Raw genomic sequence first — 19,988 nt, 5'->3', positions numbered from 1 at the left:
TCACCTCTACAAAACCGGCCCCGAGCGCTGCCTCAGTTATGCTCAGGTGGCAAGTCCCAAGGAAAGGCCGGGAGAAGGAACGGCGTATGTGTCTCGTGCTGGAAAGGAGAAAAGCAACCATCTCCGCAATGAGGAAAGTCAACCTGAAAAGGAGAAGAAAGGGGATGCAGCTGAAACCAGAGACCCAACACCTACCCTGTGCCCAGAAACCCCCCTCTTACAGACTGAATCAATGGAGGAGGAGGCAGAGGCAGCAGATGGACAAACAGGCCAGTGGCAAGTGGTACAAAGGAAAACCACAAAGAAAAAAACCTCCAAAAACGGAACAGGTCACCACCCAAACCAGTGGCAAGAGGAGGCTACAGTCTGAGACAGACTACGGCATCTCTTTCTCACTGGACGAGGAAGGGCCAGAACGGCGGCAACTGTAAAAGAAGCAGCAGAACTCAAAGGAGCTGGAAGATAAAGCCCCCCCAGCTCCGGGGCACTGGAAGCTGTGATGGGCCCAGCACGCCCCAAACCTAAAGCGCCAAACCTAGCGACATGCCCAGCGCATCCCAGTGCCGGGACACCGAGAACGAAGAAGCGTCGGCCGCACTGCAGCTCCGGGAAGCCGGGAGCAGTGATGTTTTCGAGGAGGGACAGAGGGGAAAGATACCAGCAGCACAGGACAGCCCCAAGCCTTGCTTGCCTACAAGACCCCCCCCCCCCCCCCCATGTCACCCCAATGGAACAAATCCTGCAAGAGAAACCAGGAGGGGTTTCTGAGCCCAACGAATGTGAAACAGCTTGCGTACACTATGGATATGCAGGAACATACCGAAGGACTGGGACGAGCAAGGACAAATGGTGTGGGAAGCAACAACTAACATAAAAATGGTTGTAAAGATTGCTTCAATTAATGTGCGTAGCATTAAATCCACTACATGATATGTTTCAACCTTGGACTACCTTGCCAAGGTCAAAGCTGACCTACTGTTACTGCAGGAGTGTGGAATACCACACCTCAGCACCTACAGGCAATGGTTGTGATGGTGGTCCTACGGGCCATTGATCTGGTCAGGGGGAAATGATTCCCATTCCTCTGGCCTGGGTGTTCTGCTGAGGGGAGGTAACTTCATCTCCGAAGTTAAGGAGGTGGTGGGCGGTCACCTCTTCGTAGCAGATGTAATGTACAACAATGCTCCGCTCCGGTTGATCAACGTGTACGTCCCGATTCAATGCAGCGAGCGGCTGACCATCTTCCAGCAGCTCCCACTGCTGCTGGCGACGTCCAGGCCGGTCATTCTAGGCGGTGACTTCAACTGCATCATTGATACAGCTGGACGATCCGGCAGTGACGACAGCAAACTGGACGCTATGTCCAGGTTCCTAATGGAAACAGTAAAAGATGCCAAACTGCATGACGTCTTCAGCAAACCTGCAGACTGAGTGCAGCGTAGATACACCAGGTCAAGATCGGGCGGGTCTGCCCGTTCCAGGTTTGACTTCCTGCTTGTGTCCCATGCTGTCACGGTCAGATCCACCGATGTCAAGCCGGTGTTCTTCTACGAGCATTGCCTCTTACAGGCCGACTGTCGCTTACAAGATGACCAGCGGGTTGGCGGGGACGTGGAAGCTCAATGCTGTACTGCTAACCGCAGAGAGCGTTGAGGAACTCAAAAGGGATTACAAAGGTTGGAGAAGCGTGAAACCCCTCGGAGTCTCTAGTTTCCAGTTCACTGGTGGGAGGCGATCAAGGAGAACATCAAGAGGTTCTTTATCTTCAAAGGGATTCAGAGCGCAAGAGAGAGAAAGAGGGAAATGTCCCGACTCCAGAAAAGAATGCTAAATCTGCTCCGGCTGCAGTTGATGGAGGTCAAGGAGGATCTCCCAGAGGTGCAGAGCCAGCGGGCCTTGCTTTTTGCATCGGAGGCCTCCAAGATAATCATCCGGTCCAGAGTCTGCTCCGTTGAGCAGGATGAGATGTGCTCGCATTACTTCTTCCAAAAGGTACACAGAGAGCTCTGCGATCAGCAGCCTGAAGGAAGAGGATGGCTTGGTAACGTCTTCGCAGTCCGACATACTAAGGATCAGCAAATCCTTTTATGCTGGGCTGTATGTCGTGAAGCCCACGGATACCCAGTCCTTCCTGTCGTCTATCATGGAGGTCTTAGATGCCAGCATAAGGAAGAGACTGGACAAACTGCTAACCCTGGATGAGCTGACAAGCGTGGTCAGGTCCTTTGCGACGAATAGAACTCCCTGAAGCGACGGCTTACCGGTTGAGTTGTATTCGGCTCTGTGGGACTGGGTCAGCCCAGACCTGCAAGAAGTATACCAGAGTATGCTTCTGGCCGGCAGCATGTCAGAATCCATGAGGAAAGGCATCACCCTCATCTACGAGCGGAAGGGGGAAGAGGGTGGAAATCAGAAATTGGCGGCCCATCTCGCTGCTTATTGATGACTTTGGACAGAATCTTGTCAACACCAGTCGGGTCAAGTCTGCTCTGGAGTTGGTGATTCACCCTGACCAGACCGGCACTGTTCCCGGCAGGAAGATCTCTGATAGTCTTGCGCTATTCAGGGATACAATCACCTATGTACGGGACGGGAGGGTGGACACCTGCCTCATTCTCCTGGACCAGGAGAAGGCTTTTGACAGGATATTGCACACCTACATGCCCTCCAAAATGGGGTTTGGGGAGGGAATCTGCAATTGGATCAAACTGCTCTACACAAACATCAGTAGCGCAGTCTCAATCAATGGGTGGGAATCAGAGTTTCCCGATCCAATCTGGAGTCAGACAGGGCTGTCCTCTCTCCCCCGGCTTGTTTGTTTGCTGTACCAAACCCTTTGCTGAGTCCATTAGGAAAGGTGCAGGCATAAGAGGGGTGACAATCCCAGGCAGATGAGGCACTCGGGTGAAAAAAAAACCTCACTGTACATGGACAACATCACAGTCTTCTGCTCTGATCAGCTGTCCGTTCGCAGACTGACTAGCATTTGCGACCAGTTCGAACTGGCCTCGGGAGCCAAAGTCAACCACGGCAAGAGTGAGGCCATGTTCTTTGGGAGCTGGGCCGACTGATCCTTTGTCCCCTTCACCGTCAGGTCAAACTACCCTGGGGATATGGTTTGGAAGGGCGGGGGCATGCGCCAAAACCTGGAAGGAGCAAATAGCCAGGGTACACTATTAACTGAGCATGTGGGAGCACAACTCTCTCCATTGTGGGTTAGAACCTGGCCATCAGGTGCGAGGCACTCACGTTGCTGCATGTGGCGCAGGTCTGGCCCATACCCCAGTCCTGCGCCGTGGCAGTCACCCAAGCCATTTTCCACTTTATCTGGAGATCTAAAATGGGCCGGGTCCGGAGGGACAAGATGTTCAAACCTCTGGATAAGGGCAGGAAAAATGTACCCAACGTCTCCCTCATCCTGATCGCCACTTTAGTGTGCGGCCACATCAAGCTGTGCGTCGAGCCCCAGTACGCAAACACCAAGTGTCACTGCGTGCTGAGGTTTTATCTGTCCCCGGTGTTACGAAGGATGGGTCTGGTCATATTGCCCGAAACACTCCATCCAGTTGGACCGTGCCGTACCACCTATCCTTCATGGGAAAGTTTCTGCAGGAAAACACCTTTGACCACCAATCCGTCAGGCAGTGGTCTGCACGGAATGTCCTCCAGGCCCTACGGGAAAAGGAGATGGTGGATCCAGTTGCCGAGCAGACTGCCAAAGTCATTTGGCAGAATGCCTCATCACCTGAACTTTCAAACAAGCACCAAGGTGTGGCTTGGCTGGTGGTGAGAAGGGCCCTCCCAGTCAGATCCTTCCTGCACGCCTGGAGTCTCGCCCCCTCCCCACGCTGCCCTCTAGGTGGCTGCGGTGGGGAAGAGACAGTTGCCCACCTCCTTCTGGAATGTGTCTTTGCAAAGCAGGTGTGGAAAGAGATGCAGTGGTTTTTGTCGAGGTTCATCCCAAGCAGCTCTGTAACACAGGAGTCTTTGCTCTACAGGCTGTTCCCAGGGACACACACACATAAAAACATCGACTGCTGCTGGAAGACCATCAATTCGATGAAAGACGCTCTTTGGTCTGCCCGAAACTTGCTGGTCTTCCAGCGAAAAGAGTTATCCACGACCGAGTGTTGCAGACTGGCACATTCCAAGGTCCAGGACTACGTGCTGAGGAACACACTAAAGCTTGGGGCAGCCGTTGCAAAGGCTCAATGGGGAAAGACCACTGTGCAAAGTCCTCCCACCAAAGTGAATTGAGAGGCTGGACCCATGGGAAACCCCTCGGGCTATATACACCAAATATGGGTTTGCTGTAAAATGTACATGGCTTGTAAAGTCGAATGGAAGGGTTGTGAGGTAACTCACTCCTGTATCAAAGAAAACTGATTTCCTTTGCACTTTTGGAATGTCAACTTGGTGCTGTTTTGAACTGTTTGGTAATGCATTTTTTTTTTACAGATTTTTATGAATAAAGCTTATTTTTGGAAAAAAAAAGCCCTGCCTCATCATGTATTATTGAACAATTTGCTAATTCTAAGCCCAAGAGGCCATATTTACAAATGAAATCCAAAAAAATAAAGGAAATGCAGGAAGAATGTTTATTTTACTTCAAAGTGTGGTAAGTATGTGAAACAGATTACCAGCATGGGTGGTGGAACAAGGAACCTTAATGGGTTTCCAGAAAGAACGAGGCAACAGATGGGATTTAGTTCTGACGAAGGGTCATCGACCCAAGACGCTAACTTTGTTTCTCTCTCCACAGATGGTGCCTTACCTGCTGAGTGTTTCCAGTATTTTTCGGTTTTATTTGAGATTTCTAGCATCTGTGGTATTTTGCTGTTGTAACAAATGGGATTCTGAGTTATTAGAAATATGCCAGTTGAATGCTGTGAACATGCGGACTAGCTGAAGTGAAGGTCCCTTGGCTAAACCATTACTATAATACTATCACTTAATGATTGGCTAATTCAACTTGAAGAATATTAGCTAAATTGTATAATCCTCAAGTCCTTTATGATTTTCTTTTAGCTAAGAAAGGTTAAGGTCTGTACAATAAAAGTAGGGTCTACGTAAAATGGCAGTTGAAAGTGAACATAGGAATTTAAATTTGTAGCTACAATAATGTAGTTCCTTACAGAATTCATGTGAATACGGTGGGCAGTACTCCAAATGTAAACCCCTCATCATTTTACATGAAAGCATATATTATTAGTTTCAAAATAGATTGAGATGAGAACTGTAAGTTGTGCGACCTGAATGTTCTTGCCTTTCAGCAAGCCAGCTTAATCGTATTAAAGGGCCATTTGTTTCTGACATTAGCAAAAACTGCTGTCAGTATCATATGGCCGGTTTATGCAGTCACAACTGGTTTGGAGCAGAGATCGTCATTAGAAGTCAGGATTAGAAGCAGTTTGCACAGAGTATCCTCTAGAGATCTCAATCTGAGCTCCACTACTAAGGTAAGAGATTTTCAGCTGAAGAAAAATATTTATATTTGGCTATTTAGTAGTCTGAAATTCTGCAGCAATATATTTGCTGACTTGTACCAAACATAATAAACTAGTTATGGTTGCATAGATGAAAGCGAATGAGCAGTGGCAAATCTCAATCTAATATTTGACCCAGCACCTGCCACCTCTGCTTTCTAATGAGATTCAGTGCAGGAGCTTCCAGTTTGTAACTGGATGATCTGTATTGAAGTGTCATAAAAATCTCAGAAGGACAGAATTGGCTATCATAATACAATAATATAGTTTTGCTTAAATTCAACAGCTTCCTACTGATTTTGCTAGGTATCTTACTATACAGTACTCGAAAAACGGTGGGGATTTGGGTAGTCAGACAGAAGAGAAGCAGTTTAGTGTGGAAAATCTAACTTTGGCTTGCTGAACGTGTGTGTTTCCAAAACCAGTATCTAGTCAATCAGTACAAAATTTGGACACAATGTTCTTGTTAAAATGGGAACAACCTACTCTAAACTCCAGTTAAAACGTTGTAGCTGATTTGTGCTGGTGCATGAACTCCTGCAGATGGACTTTTTTGCAATTTTTTTCTTGAAATGGAAAGACACACTCCAGAACATATTCTGTCTACTAAAAGAAATATTGATTTTTCATAAACAATGCTATGTTCTAATTCTTTAATTGAACAACTGAACCAGCTACTCTAATAGTTAGTTAAGTCAGACACTTGGGACACCATCTGCACATCTTATATTAGGAGTTTAATTCCGAACTTGACACTGAATTTACGCTATCATAGAACTATGATCCAGCTGCTCCGCTTCTGCGGAGTTCCAATCAAGAATATAATAGTGCTGTGCCGCTTTCAGAATGAGCAGTTGGAGCCAAGACAACATCTCAAGAAGCCATTTTTACTATGTTTTTTTACTAATTACATATCTGCTTGCAACTGTGTTAAATAGATTTTACTTGTTTGTGTGCATTCATGAAATCGGCCTGCACACTGATGCAAGTACCGCTGACGTTTTTTTTTTATTCGTGCATGGAATATGGGCATTGCTGACCAGGCCAACATTTATTGTCCATCCATAATTGCCCTTGAGAAGGTGGTGGTGAGCTACCTTCTTGAATTGCTGCAGTCCATGTGGGGTAGGTACACCTATGGTGTTAGGAAGGGAGTTTCAGGATTTTGACCCAGCGACAATGAAGGAATGGCAATATAGTTCCAAGTCTGGATGGTGTGTGGCTTGGAGATAAACTTGCCCTTGTCCTTCTAGGTGGTAGAGGTCACGGGTTTGGAAGGAGCCTTGGTGCACTGCTGCAGTGCATCTTGTAGATGGTGCACAGTGACAGCAGTGTATACCATTGAAGGGAGTGAATGTTTGTGGATGGGATGCCAATCAAGTGGGCTGCTTTGTCCTGGGTGGTGTCGAGCTTCTGGAGTGTTGTTGGAGCTGCACCCATCCAGGCAAATGGAGAGCAAGTATTCCATCACACTCCTGACTTCTGCCTTGTAGATGGTGGACAGGCTTTGGAAGTCAGGAGGCGAGTTATTCGTCACAGGATTTCTCGCCTCTGACTGCTCAACTGTACATGGACAATATGATTTTCTGAAGTTCCTATCTGTATGAAGAAATTTTAAGTCTTCTAAAATCACAATTTTACTTCAGGCCTATGGGTGCTGACATCGTCAGGCAGATGCCTTTCCTCTGATATTCTATATCTGCACTTTAAAACTGCTGTCATCACTTCCCCGTTTCCCTCCCTCACTCCTCAAAGTCCATGCTAAATCTTCAGTCATTTCCATCTAAGCTTCCCTTTTCTTCAAATGTCTCATTGCCTCTCAACTTAGCACTCCCCTCCCCGCGTTCCTGTTAGTATTATTTCAGTCCAAGAACAGAAATCCTAGTAATAGTCAATTACACTTATTCAGCAACTCTGCTTCCACTGAGACCCAAGCAAGAATGTAGCTCAGCCCTGAAGTAGTAGTAAACCCAGTCAGTAGAAAAGAAGTATTGGATAACTGTGTATCAATAGTAAAATCTTTTATAAAGGACTAGACTTCAAAAGTACTTCATTAGCTGTAAAGCACTTTGGAGATATCCTGAGGGAGTGAAAGGTGTTTTTTAAATTCAGGCTCCCTCTCTGTCTCCTTTTGGAGTCAAACGACTTGGCAAAGATTCAAGTGAACTCCCAGAATACAACAGATTTACTAACAGCAGGAAATAAATGATCAGTTGACGGATTAATGTTAGCAGGACATGGGAAGAACTCCCCTGCTGTTCTTTGATCAGTGCTATATCCACAGGGCCTTGCTGTAACACCTCATCCTGCAATGCAACACTGATTGCTCTTTCGGAGAGCCAGTGTGGGCACAGTGGACCAAATGGCCTCCTTCTGCACTGTAACGATTCTGTGAAATGAAATATCAATTTAGATTATGTGCTCAATTCCTGGAGTACTTAAATCCACGATCTTCTGACTCGAACAAGAGTGCTGCCAGTGAGCTAAGTTGACATTTATCTAGTTAATCACCAAGGCCACCTGCTTCTACCTGAGCAACATTGTCTGCCCCCACTGTAAAAAAAAAATTCTGCGAAATAACTTTTATAATCTTTTTCAACCCTATTTCCCAGTGTGTCCTCCACTCTTACACTTCCAACTCCTTCTCTGTCTTCAGTGACAGCTTTCAGCCATTTTGGTCCTACATTTGAATGGTCAGTCCCCTTACTATCTCTCTCCCCTCCCTCAAAAGCCTCTTGAAACAGCTGTCTTCAACTGTGTCATTGGTCACCTCCTTAACTCTGTCACTAATGTTTGAAGTCAGTTTATTTCACCTGCACATTGGGATGTTTTCTACTTTGTAAATGGCCAACATGCATTTATATAACATCTTTAAATTTCAGGTTAACAGAACAAAATGTGCACACATACTCAGGACAAAATTACTATCTGATTATCATGGGTTTTAAGTAAAGATGGATTTATTCTGTCAGTTTGAGATTGGCCATGTAAAATCTACCCCATTTTGTACCGAAACCTGGCACAAATGTTGAACTACAACTTCACAATGAATTAGCGTTTTTATTTAGAAACTGAAATTTTCATGGGAGGAGTATATTATCTCAAATGGCCAGTTGAAGCAGAAGGTTTTGCAATACTTGCTCCAATAGGTAAACTGTTTAAGTGGCACATTAGCCCATACAGTGAGACTGCTAGGCCATGCACCTAATTTTAGTAGACATTCGTATAAAAGTAGATAAACTCTACTGGATTTAACTGCTTTTCATTCGAGTATAGTGCTCTTATTGGGATTATGTAGTGTTCTAGTATGTGTATAGCTCGCCACTGGTATCAAACCTACTGGCCGTCCATGTCTCCACTTTAAAGACGTCTGCAAATGCGGCATGAAGTCCTGTAACATTGATCACAAGTCGTGGGAGTCAGTTGCCAGCGATCGCCAGAGCTGGCGGGCAGCCATTAAGGTGGGGCGAAAGTGTGACGAGTCGAAGAGACTTAGCAGTTGGCAGGAAAAAAGACACAAGGGGAGAGCCAACTGTGTAACAGCCCCGACAACCAATTTTTTCTGCAGCACCTGTGGAAGAGTCTGTCACTCTAGTATTGGCCTTTATAGCCACTCCAGGCGCTGCTCCACAAACCACTGACCACCTCCAGGTGCTTACCCATTGTCTCCCGAGACAAGGAGGCCAAAGCAGAAGAGAAGACACTAAGAAAATTATATGCCTTTTGTTGGTTTTAATCAAATTATTCCCACCAATACAACCACTGTTACTCCACCTTAGTGTTGTGCAGCTCCAAATTCTGTCTCCAACAAAACCAAGTGAGCAGGATAAATTTTTTTTGGTTTGTGGGAGACAGTATGAATATTTCATATGCCCATCGTTATGCTTTGCAGAAATCTTGATTAAAATGAATGCCTATAGTCCAAGTATGACCACTTTACATACTTACCTATCTTGTACCGAGATCCTAGTGAGCAAAGCTGAAGAGATCAAGTGGCTGCTTGATATCATGAACTCCACATCAACTTTTGCAAATGTTCATAGCAGAACAAGCATTTTCTTTACATCAAAGGAAATCAATGCCAACAAAAAGCCTACTTTGCTAACTTTTTTTAGGCTGCTTTTTATATTCAGCGAGACCTGTGATAGCATCACCAGTTTCTCCTATGTATTGTAGAGCTGACTGTAAACTTCCTGAATTAAAAAAAAATCAAAAGATATATGTCCTGGTCTGCTTCAGGAACGAGTGGTGAGAGCACTAGTTTTGTTGACCATTCCGCTTTGCATAATGAGTTTTTGTAGCTGTCGAGAGTCCATTTTTAATGACACTTAAAGGATTTTATGGTTTGTGGGTTCTGTCCTTGTGCATCAATGTTTTTAATAGTTAAATAGCATGTGGACAGAGTAATTGCAATTTTCTTTGATAGGAAGTTGGTAAAGTGTAGATCAGCCAACTTGTTTATTTAACAAGTAGTTATGATTGCTTTACAGCAAATACCTGGCAAGAAAGGAAGATTGTTTTGATTACCTAAAAGTGTAGTATTGCAAATCAGTGAGGATCAAATGGCATGGAATGGGCAGAGCAAGTAATTTATTCCTCCGGACTGCCACATTATAGGCTAGTGAGGCTAGATATACCCTCGCTGCAATGAATGAACACCATCACTCCCAAGGAGCAGAGGGCGAAGGCCATTCAGTCCTCAAGCCTGTTCTACCATTCCATCTACCCGACCTATAATCCCCAACAGCAATCTACCTAAATTCCAATCAAATATTTGTAGATTTTTTTCTCCCTCTTGTCTATTTGTTTTCTGTCATTATCATCAGTGTAACTGCTACCATTTGATGCAAGCATTTGATGAATAGCAAAGAGAAAAGACTAAAGTTTTTTCCCCCAGGTTTCTTGGATCTCTTTGGGGCACATCCCATTCCTGATGGGAGTGCACATGACTATTATCTAGCCTCCACTGTTCTGAAACTAGTTCAAAAGAGGTGCGTGAAAGAATGGTTATGGGTGACTCTCACTCCAATGTCTCCTTCCTGTGGGAAAGTCCTGGTGTCCACATGGTTTACCCAAATGGTGTTCCCACTTGCTGTATGGGAGACTCTAGGCATTTACCTACTCGCATGCTATCCTAATCTGTGGTGCAGCACAGTGAGGCTTCTGTCCTCTCTTTTTGTGGATCTGATGTGAATGCAGAACATCCAGATCACTAATATCAACATCCATATTTCCTTTTGGAAAAGGATAGATGTGTATAATTATGTGTGGAATTGACTAGTATTTTTGACTAACTGCTGAGTAACCATGCACTTTGCATTGATGTTTGCCAAAGCCACGATAGATGAGGTAGCTGGCATACTGGATGAGATAACAAAAAAATTGAACGAGGAGAGATGATACTTGATAAGTAGTTTTAAATGGGGTGCAAGAAGAGAGAAACCTGGGGTTGTTTGTGCACTCTTTAAAGGTGGTAGGACAGGTTAATAAAGCACTTAATAAAACATATTGCATCCTGGGCTTTATAAATAGATGCCTAGAGTACAAAAGTCAGGAAGTTATGCTAAACCTCTATATAAAACATGAGTTCAGCCCCCTCTAGAACATCATGTCCAACTTTGGGCACCACATTTTAGGAAGATGTGAAGGATTTGGAAAGGGTATGGAAGAGATTTGCTAGATGGTTCCAGAGGTGAGGCATCATAATTACCTGAATCGACTGGAGAAGCTGGGATTGTTCTCAAAGCAGAGAAGACTAAGAGGAGATTTGATCGAGATGTTTAAAATCGTGAAGGGTTTAGATGGAGTAAATAAAGAGAAACTGTTTCCATTGGCTGAAGGCCAATAACCAGAGGGCACAGACCTTGGGCAAAAGAACCAGAGGTGACATGAGGAAAAATGTTATTTTGCAGTGAGTGGTTAAAATTTGGAATGCACTACCTGATAGGGTGGTGGACACAGATTCAATAGAAGCCTTCATAAGGGAATTGGATAAATACTTGAAGGAGGAAAAATTGTTGGAATGCGGGGAAAGAACGGGAGAGTCAGATTAACTGGATTTCTCTCAGAATCGGCACAGAGTTGATGGGCCAGCTGGCCTCATTCTGTGTTGTACCGCTTTATGGTTCTAACTCGATGCAATATTTATTACTTACTTTAGAGATACAGCATTGAAACGGGCCCTTCGGCCCACCGAGTCTGTGCCAACCAACAACCACCCATTTATACAAATCCTAGATTAACCCCATATTCTCTACCATATCCCCACCATTCTCCTACCACCTACCTACACTGGGGGCAATTTGCAATGGCCAATTTACCTATCAACCTGCAAGTCTTTGGCTGTGGGAGGAAACCGGAGCACCCGGCGGAAACCCATGCAGACATAGGGAGAACTTGCAAACTCCACACAGACAGTACCCAGAACTGAACCCAGGTCGCTGGAGCTGTGAGGCTACAGTGCTAACCACTGTGCCGAACAGTTGTTAAGCGCCCCAAGTTATTTATGGCCATCCAAGCTGATCATCTCCTTCGTACTGAATCAACAATTCCTTTTGATATTTTCTCTCACTCTAAAAGCAGTATGGTTGGCAGTATTTATCATATATGTGACTGTACATGTGCTATTTGTTTTAATTTGTACTGATTGTGTAATGTATGGAAAGTACATATGTAAATTATTATCTAAAAGTCAAAGCAAGCATGGTCTCGCATTAATGAATGCTAATTACTGTAATAAATTATGATTTTGATGTGCTCAGTTGGCAGCAGTCAAAAGATATTGATTCAAGTTTATGATCTTTAACTAAAGATGCTTTATTCGCTTCTGTTTTATCCCATAATTACCAGGCTTCTGAGTCAGAATCTTAATACAAGCCGAACGTTTTTAATTTTAAAGCATATTTTTATTTTAGCTACCTTATGCACTCCAGCTAGCAAACCCATACAACAGATCAAGGCAGATACTTCAAAAATACTTGATTGCATCCACATTGTTGCAGAAAAGGTACAGGAAGTGCTAGATGTTAGTCTGATAAATAGAATAACTCAAGAACAGTAGAAAATGGGAACATGCAATATAACTGAAGGGTAAGTCATAGCATAAGTTAATTTTGCACATCGGTGTGCCTAGTTTGTTTATACTAAATACTGCACAGTGTTGACGTTTTCTTTTTGAAAGCAAGAAACACTGGTCACATGGCTTTTACAAAATTATCTGGGGTTTAACATTTTAGGTGTGGTATGCAAGGCCTTTGTAGTGTCACTCAATAAATTAGATGCATTCATTCATCAGTAATCAACAAGAAAATTAGATATAAAATCATTCCTCTTGCTCATCTACCATAATATCTTCCTGGTACTGGCAATTACTTCAGATGATTTTACGTGTCTAAGTTTATAGCAGTGCAGCTCTAAAACTATTTTTTCTTTCTCTTTTTCTAGTGGTTCAACAGCTCCTTTCAGCACACTTTTATGGAGTTTGTGAGAAACAGCAGCGGCTATTGCCCAGCACAACATAGCATCTTTGCAGACAAGTAAACCTGAGCAAGAACCTGAAGACCATCACTTTGGATTAACCATCAAAAGTTTTTTTTCCATAAGAGTAGGAGAGATAACAGACTGGGCCTGTTCAGTATCTCCAGTTGTGTTCTTACTGCCTTGCAATGCATCTCTAAATGGGGTGACTGTTGAATGTAGGATCGTTCATGGTTTGAAGGAGAGTGCATAACGAGAAGCAAAAAGAGGGGACTGATTAAAAAGAATACTTCATTCTCTTGCTGCAATAAGAAACCTACAATCCTATGAAGACAGTGCACATGTATTAACTTGGAGAGAGTGGGATCATTTGCTCACCTCGTACTAATATACTTCTGTGCCACTGGTTCCGGCTCCATGGCTCGTATGAATCGCCCTGCGCCCGTGGAAGTTAGTTACAAGCAGATGAGGTTTCTCATTACCCACAATCCTACAAATGCCACACTGAGTGCATTTATTGAGGTGAGTCTTGAAATGTTAAACAGAATGTTTATAGTTTAGAGTATTCGAGCAGTAATCTTAATAGCTGTTCAAATTGAAACTCTAAATATGACTAGCTGAAGAACCACCATGTGTTGGGAGAGTTTTTGGTTCCCGCCAATAAATACTTCAGAATATTACCTGTTGGTGATCCTAAAATTTGCTTTTTTTAAAAATTGATTTTGTGTTTGGGTCCTGTGTATTAATGCTATTCGAATAAAAACACTAATAAAGATACACAGCAATCGATCTACATCGAGAATGACAAAGAAATGACAGCACGGGAGCAGACAGGCCCGACTAGTCCATGTTGGTGTTTATCTTTCACACACGTTTAATTCCCCTTGCCTTCAATAATTTATCTAACCTTTTCTTAATTGTGGACTTAGTGACTACTTCAGTTGCTAACTCTGGAAGTGCATTCCACAGTCTCCTCATTGTCGATAAAGGAAAAAACCTTCTGCTCTCTGTCCTTAATTTCTTGTATCTGAAAGTTAGATTAGACTTTCAGGTGGGACTCTTCATCAGAACTGGTACCCATTGATGAATTGAATTGATTTTGAGTTTGAAGCTAAGTAAGATATTATGAAAATACACCTTTCAGGTCCACCATCTGACTTACTGGTTCATTTTAATCCCAACCAAGTGAGAATGTTTTTTCCCTTGACAGGGTGAGGGGTTTCAACCTTTCTATCTTGTCTTCCTTATGTCTTGCTGATTTTTTTTTTAAGACTATTTTTGATCTTTTTATTCATCCATGCCGTGTGCAGCATAAGAAGTAGGAGTAGGCCAATTGGTCTTTCGAGTCTGCTCCACCATTCAACAAGATCGTGGCTGATCATCTACCTCAACTCCACTTTCTTGCACTATCTCCATATCCCTTAATTCCCTTAGTACCCAAAAGCCTGCAATTCATCCAGGCTTGAACTGATAAATGAAATGCGTGGCACTCCATGACTATCTCCAACACGAAACAGTCCAACCACCTCCCTTGGACATTCAATGACATTACCATCACGGAGTCCCCTGCCAACAGCATCGGGGGTGGGGAGGGGGTATGCCACCGTTGACCAGAAACTCCACTGGGCCAGCCACTGTCTGTGGCTACCAGAGCAGATCAGAAGCTGGATAACTCTGATCTGTTCTGATGCAAGTTTACAGACCTGAAACATTAACTCTGATTCTGTCTCCACAGTTCCTGTGGGTGGACTGCCTGCCAGTGGCAGTGGGCAGGTGAGGGGCATGGCACCACCCCACCATCCCAACTGATTTTAGATTTTATTTCCCTCCCCCGCTCTTGGTGGAGAGAATTCTGGCCATTGAGTCAGTACAGCACAGAAAGAGGCCATTTGGTCCATCGAGTCCATGCTGGCATGGATAGAGGGTTGGCTAACAGAAAACAGTATGTCCGGATAAATGGTTGATTGTCAGGTTGGCAAACTGTAACTAGTAGGGTCCCATAAGGATCAGCGCTGGGGCCTCAAGTATTTACAATCTACATTAATGAATTGAATGACGGGACTGAGTGTATTAGAGCCAAATTTGCTGGTCATATAAAAATAGGTGGGAAAGTAAGTTGGGAGGAGGACACAAAACGTTTGCAAAGGGACATTAGATAGGTTAAATGAGTGGGCAAAAATTTGTCAGATGGAGTGTAATGTGGAAAAATAAGGTTATCCATTTTGGTAGGAAGAATAGAAACGCAAAATATTATTTAAATGGAGAGAGTTTACAGAATGCTGCAGTACAGTGGAATCTGGGTGTCTTCGTACATGAACATCTGAACATACGAATTAGGAGCAGGAGTAGGCCACTTGGCCCTTCGAGCTTGCTCCACCATTCAATAAGATTATGGCTGATCTGATTGTAACCTCAACTTCACATTTCCACATACCCCCAATAACCTTTCACTTCCTTGCTTATCAAGAATTTATCTATCTCTGCCTTAAAAATATTCAAAGACTTTGCTTCCACTGCTTTTGAGGAAGAGAGTTCCAAAGATGACACTCGGAGAAAAAAATTCTCATCTCTGCTTTAAATGGGCAACCCCTTAGTTTTAAACAATGACCCCTAGTTCTAGATTCTCCCACAAGAGGAAACATCCTTTCCACATCCACTCTCTGAAGACCCCTCAGAATCTTATATGTTTCAATCAAGTTGCCTCTTACTCTTCTTTACTCCAGTGGATACAAGCCTAGCCTGTCCAAACTTTCCTCATAAGACAAACCTGCCCATTCCAGGTATTAGTCTAGTAAACCTTCTCTGAACGCATTTATATCCTTCCTTAAATAAGGAGACCAATACTATACACCCTACTCCAGATGTGGTCTCACCAATGCCTTGTATAACTGAAGCATAACCTCGCTACTTTTGTATTCAATTCCCCTCGCAATAAAACATGCTATTAGCTTTCCTAATTACATGCCATACCTGCATACTAACCTTGTGCAATCTATGTACTAGGACACTCCGATCCCTCTGCATCTCAGAGCTCTACAATCTCTCCATTTGGAAAATCTGCTTTTTTATTTTTCCTGCCAAAATGGACCATTTCACATTTTCCTACATGATGCTCTTATTTGCCAGATCTTTGCCCACTCATTTAACCTATCTGTATCCCTTTGTAGCCTCCTTATGTCCTCTTCACAAATTTCTTTCCTACCTATCATTGTGTCATCAGCAAATTTAGCAACCATACCTTTGGTCCCTTCATCCAAGTCATTTATGTAAATTGTAAAAAGTTGAGGCCCCAGCACTGATCCCTGCGGCACACCATTCGTTATATCTTTCCAACTAGAAAATTCTGCTAGCTAGCAAATCTTCTATCCATGCCAAAATGTTACCCCCTACACCTGAGCTTTTATTTTCCACAATAACCTTTGATGTGGCACCTTATCAAATGCCTTCTGCAAATCAAACACAAAGTTAACATACAGATACTGCAAGAAATTAGGAAGATGAATGTTTATTCCAAGAAGGATGGCATATAAAAGTAGGAAAGTCTTGCTACAACTGCGCAGGGTGTTGGTGACACCAGATCTAGAGAACTGCATACAGTTCTGGTCTCCTTCTTTAAGGAGGGATATACTTGTATTGGAAGCAGTTCAGAGAATGTTCACTAGGTTGATTCCTGGGATGAAGGGGGGTGTCTTATGAAGAAAGGTTGAGCCTATACTCATCGGAGTTTAGAAGAAAGAGAAGTGATATTACTGCAATATACAAGATTCTGAGGGGCCTTAACAGTGTAGATCCTGAGAGGATTTTTCCCCTCGTGGAAGAATCTAGAACTTAAGGGCATAGCTTCAGAATAAGGGGCTGCCCATTTAAGACAGAGATGAGGAGGAATTTCTTCAAAGGCTGTGAATCTTTGGAATTCTCTACCCAGGTGAGTTGTGGAGGCTGTGTCATTGAATATGGTCAAGATTGAGATAGACAGATTTTTGAACTGTAGGGGAATCGAGGGTTTTGAGGAACAAGCAGGAGATGAGGCCAAGATCAGATCAGCCATGATCTTATTGAATGACAGAGCAGGCTCAAGGAGCCCTATGGCCTACTTATACTCTGATTTCTATGTTGTATTCTTAATGTCCACGCCCTACAATAAAGAAATGTTACTGCTTCAGACATTTGTAACAATTTTAAAATTAAACTAATATTGAATATGAAACACACACAAGCTCAGAGTTCCTAGAGGTATTTGCATTGCCATAATCTGAATTGAGCATCCTTTCACTTTCCTTCCTCCCCATTCTTTTCAAATTGAAAAAATGCAAAATCTCTCGCATAGTGTTAGGGTCAAGTGAGGACGGGTTGAAGGGCTTCCCTTTTTCCCCCTCTTTTTGTTTGACCACAACAGGTTTAATTTTTTCTTTAAAGTGGATGACTGGCCAATTCAGTAGCTTGCTATGATCATAAGAACCACTAGGACAGGTTTTCTTGAGTTTAACAAAGAAAGAGATTAACTTATTGTACTTAAATTGAACTAATTGAAATAATAAACTATGCGCCCCCTTTCACTCGCACGTGCACACACACACCAGGGGTTTCCACACACACAAATAGGTTACAGAATGGGGAAGGATAGATTGATTGATTGTGTTAGAGTCAATAGAAAAAAGGGGTTTACAGTCTGTGGAGTTTGGTGATTCTGCTGGCTTCTAGCTGAATTCAGTAGTCCTGAGGCTTTTAGTTTGAGGAGATAGATGATGGATTCATTGGGTCTCTTGGAGACCCAAAGGGGTTTCTAATTGCAGCCAGAGTATGCAAAGGTGATCAGTCAATGGGCAGGGTTTGTAGCTTGCAAGCTGGAATGAGGAGAGAGAGACATCCCCACTTGGGTCTGCACGTGTCTTGAGTCCAGTTGCTTCTCCTTTGCTGCTGAAAACCACAGATGGGGAGGGCCTTGTCACATGACAGCCACTTAGCAATTCAAGCATAGAAGTTAGCAGTATTTCTCTTGCTAAAAATTAAAAAAAAACATGCAGTTCCCTTAAACTTCCTGGGACTTGGTTCTTGCTGGGATATAAGCAGACATTTAGTCTCTCTCCTGACAAGCATTGTAGTGTAGGTTACAGTGTTGTAAATTAGGTGGCCACTTGAGCTGCCAGCAAAGTCATCCTTGTAGCTTTTCTTTTTTAAATGTCTTTTCAAAAAATGTATAAATTCAGATCTCCAGTCAGTGGATTAAAGAAAATTATCTTTCAACAAGACCCGGGTTCAATTCTGGGTACTGCCTGTGTGGAGTTTGCAAGTTCTCCCTGTGTCTGCGTGGGTTTCCACCGGGTGCTCCGGTTTCCTCCCACATGCCAAAGACTTGCAGGTTGATAGGTTAATTGGCCATTATAAATTGTCCCTTGTATAGGTAGGTGGTAGGGAAATATAGGGACAGGTGGGGATGTGGTAGGAATATGGGATTAATGTAGGATTAGTATAAATGGGCGGTTGATGGTTGGCACAGACTCGGTGGGCCGAAGGGCCTGTTTCAGTGCTGTATCTCTTATTTAAAAAAAAAACACATTGACATAACAATAGAAATATAAAATGAAATGGGAAAAAAGTAGAACTACTGTCAATGTACAATAGGTTTTGAGGGTGAAACAGTTTAATATTGAGTGCGATCTTTCACTTAATTCAAAGTAGGGTGATGTGTCTAACTGCCTCAAATGTAAAAACACCATTGTTCTTAAGTGAGGGGAAAAGGGTACCCAGAGGAATAAAATAACGAATATACTGTATTTTTGTAGTCAACTACACCTGAAGTAGAAGCGGACCTTTTTGGGCAAAAGAGAAAGGAGCACATACAGTGCCAGATGTTTTCTTCTTAAATGCCCCACTGAAGACTTGCTAGGTAAGATGTCCTGGTCTGCCCACGCATTCAGTAGGTCAGTCTTAGTCAGCTAACTATATTGAAGTAAAATTGGCATTATTCCCAGTCTGGTTGTACCAGTGCAATGGGACTATTTGATACCATCTTTGAATCATTCCTTTGAATATATTTATTTAAAAATATATACATTTACTTTCAAAAATAAATTTGGGGAAGTGAGCCTAAAATACAGAAAAATGCGCAACCTGATACTATGGCGCCAGTGCACAGACTTGTTGCTATTAACAATTTATTTGCACTAATTTCTCTATAGTACAAACAGAGCTCTGTGCTGATTTAAACAGAGAAGATCCATGCATTAAACGTGTAAAGTGGCTTTCCAGTGTAACCATCCTGATACCACAGTACCATTCTCTAGTACAGCGTCAGCATTGCTGGTTGCGTGTTTCCAAGTGATTTCGTTCACAGAACGCCAGAGTAAACATCTTGCATTTGAGGAGCAGGAAGGTTAAAGGAATGGATCGGTGTTGTGTGACAAGAGCAGGAAGAGATTCTTTTTCTTAGCATTGGTTAATCAGTGCTCCAGTCCCACCTCATTAGACCATAATTAACCCTCAACAGGAACTTTGTACTGCAGCGAGCGAGCTAACTTGGAAGCATAAGCGACTCGAGGCATGTGGCGTCAGGAACCAAGTTGCAGAACAGAAAACAGAGTAAGAGTTGAGGGAAGTTTCTCAAGAGTGGCAAGATGTGCAAAGTCATATCCTGCAGGGAACTATGCTGGAACCACTGTGGTTCACCATGTACATAACTCATTTGGACTTGATTTGGAAGTATAATGTCAGAATTTGCAGATAAGACCAAATTTGGGGGAATGGCTAAAATGTGGAGGACTGCAATAAAATACAAGACAACAAAAAGAGGCTTGCAGAGTGAGTAAATGGCAAATTAAGTTCAATATACCAAAGTGAGAGTTGGTTCATTTTGGTAGGAATAAGAAGTATTGTTTGAAAGGCAAGAAACTAAAATCGTGTTGGGGAGTAAAGAGAGATCTCTCCTTTTTTTATCTTGTTGCTTGTTCCCTGTTTGTGTTCCCTTTTGTAACTATTGTTTCCTTAATAATCTAGTCTGTGAAATATCTATTGATCTTTGTGAAATAA

At 43.1% G+C, this 19,988-nt stretch overlaps 1 protein-coding gene across 9 annotated transcripts in view; it reads left to right on the top strand.

The window, feature by feature from the left end:
* The window catches only part of LOC137369810 (protein tyrosine phosphatase type IVA 3-like), a 246,789-nt gene that overhangs the window by 182,911 nt on the left and 43,890 nt on the right, over positions 1–19,988 (top strand). For 8 of the 9 annotated variants that reach the window (XM_068031344.1, XM_068031347.1, XM_068031349.1 and 5 more), the window contains one exon: positions 12,930–13,484. In XM_068031344.1, coding sequence (XP_067887445.1) covers positions 13,380–13,484 — 105 coding nt within the window. In that variant the 5' untranslated portion in view covers positions 12,930–13,379. Of the gene's footprint in view, positions 1–12,929; positions 13,485–19,465; positions 19,542–19,988 lie in introns of those variants that run through there. The other variant, XM_068031351.1, reaches the window with a different exon arrangement.

The sequence above is a fragment of the Heterodontus francisci genome, chromosome 5 (genome assembly GCF_036365525.1).
Source record: "Heterodontus francisci isolate sHetFra1 chromosome 5, sHetFra1.hap1, whole genome shotgun sequence".
NCBI lineage: Eukaryota > Metazoa > Chordata > Chondrichthyes > Heterodontiformes > Heterodontidae > Heterodontus > Heterodontus francisci.
This window is presented reverse-complemented; position numbering and strand designations above follow the sequence as displayed.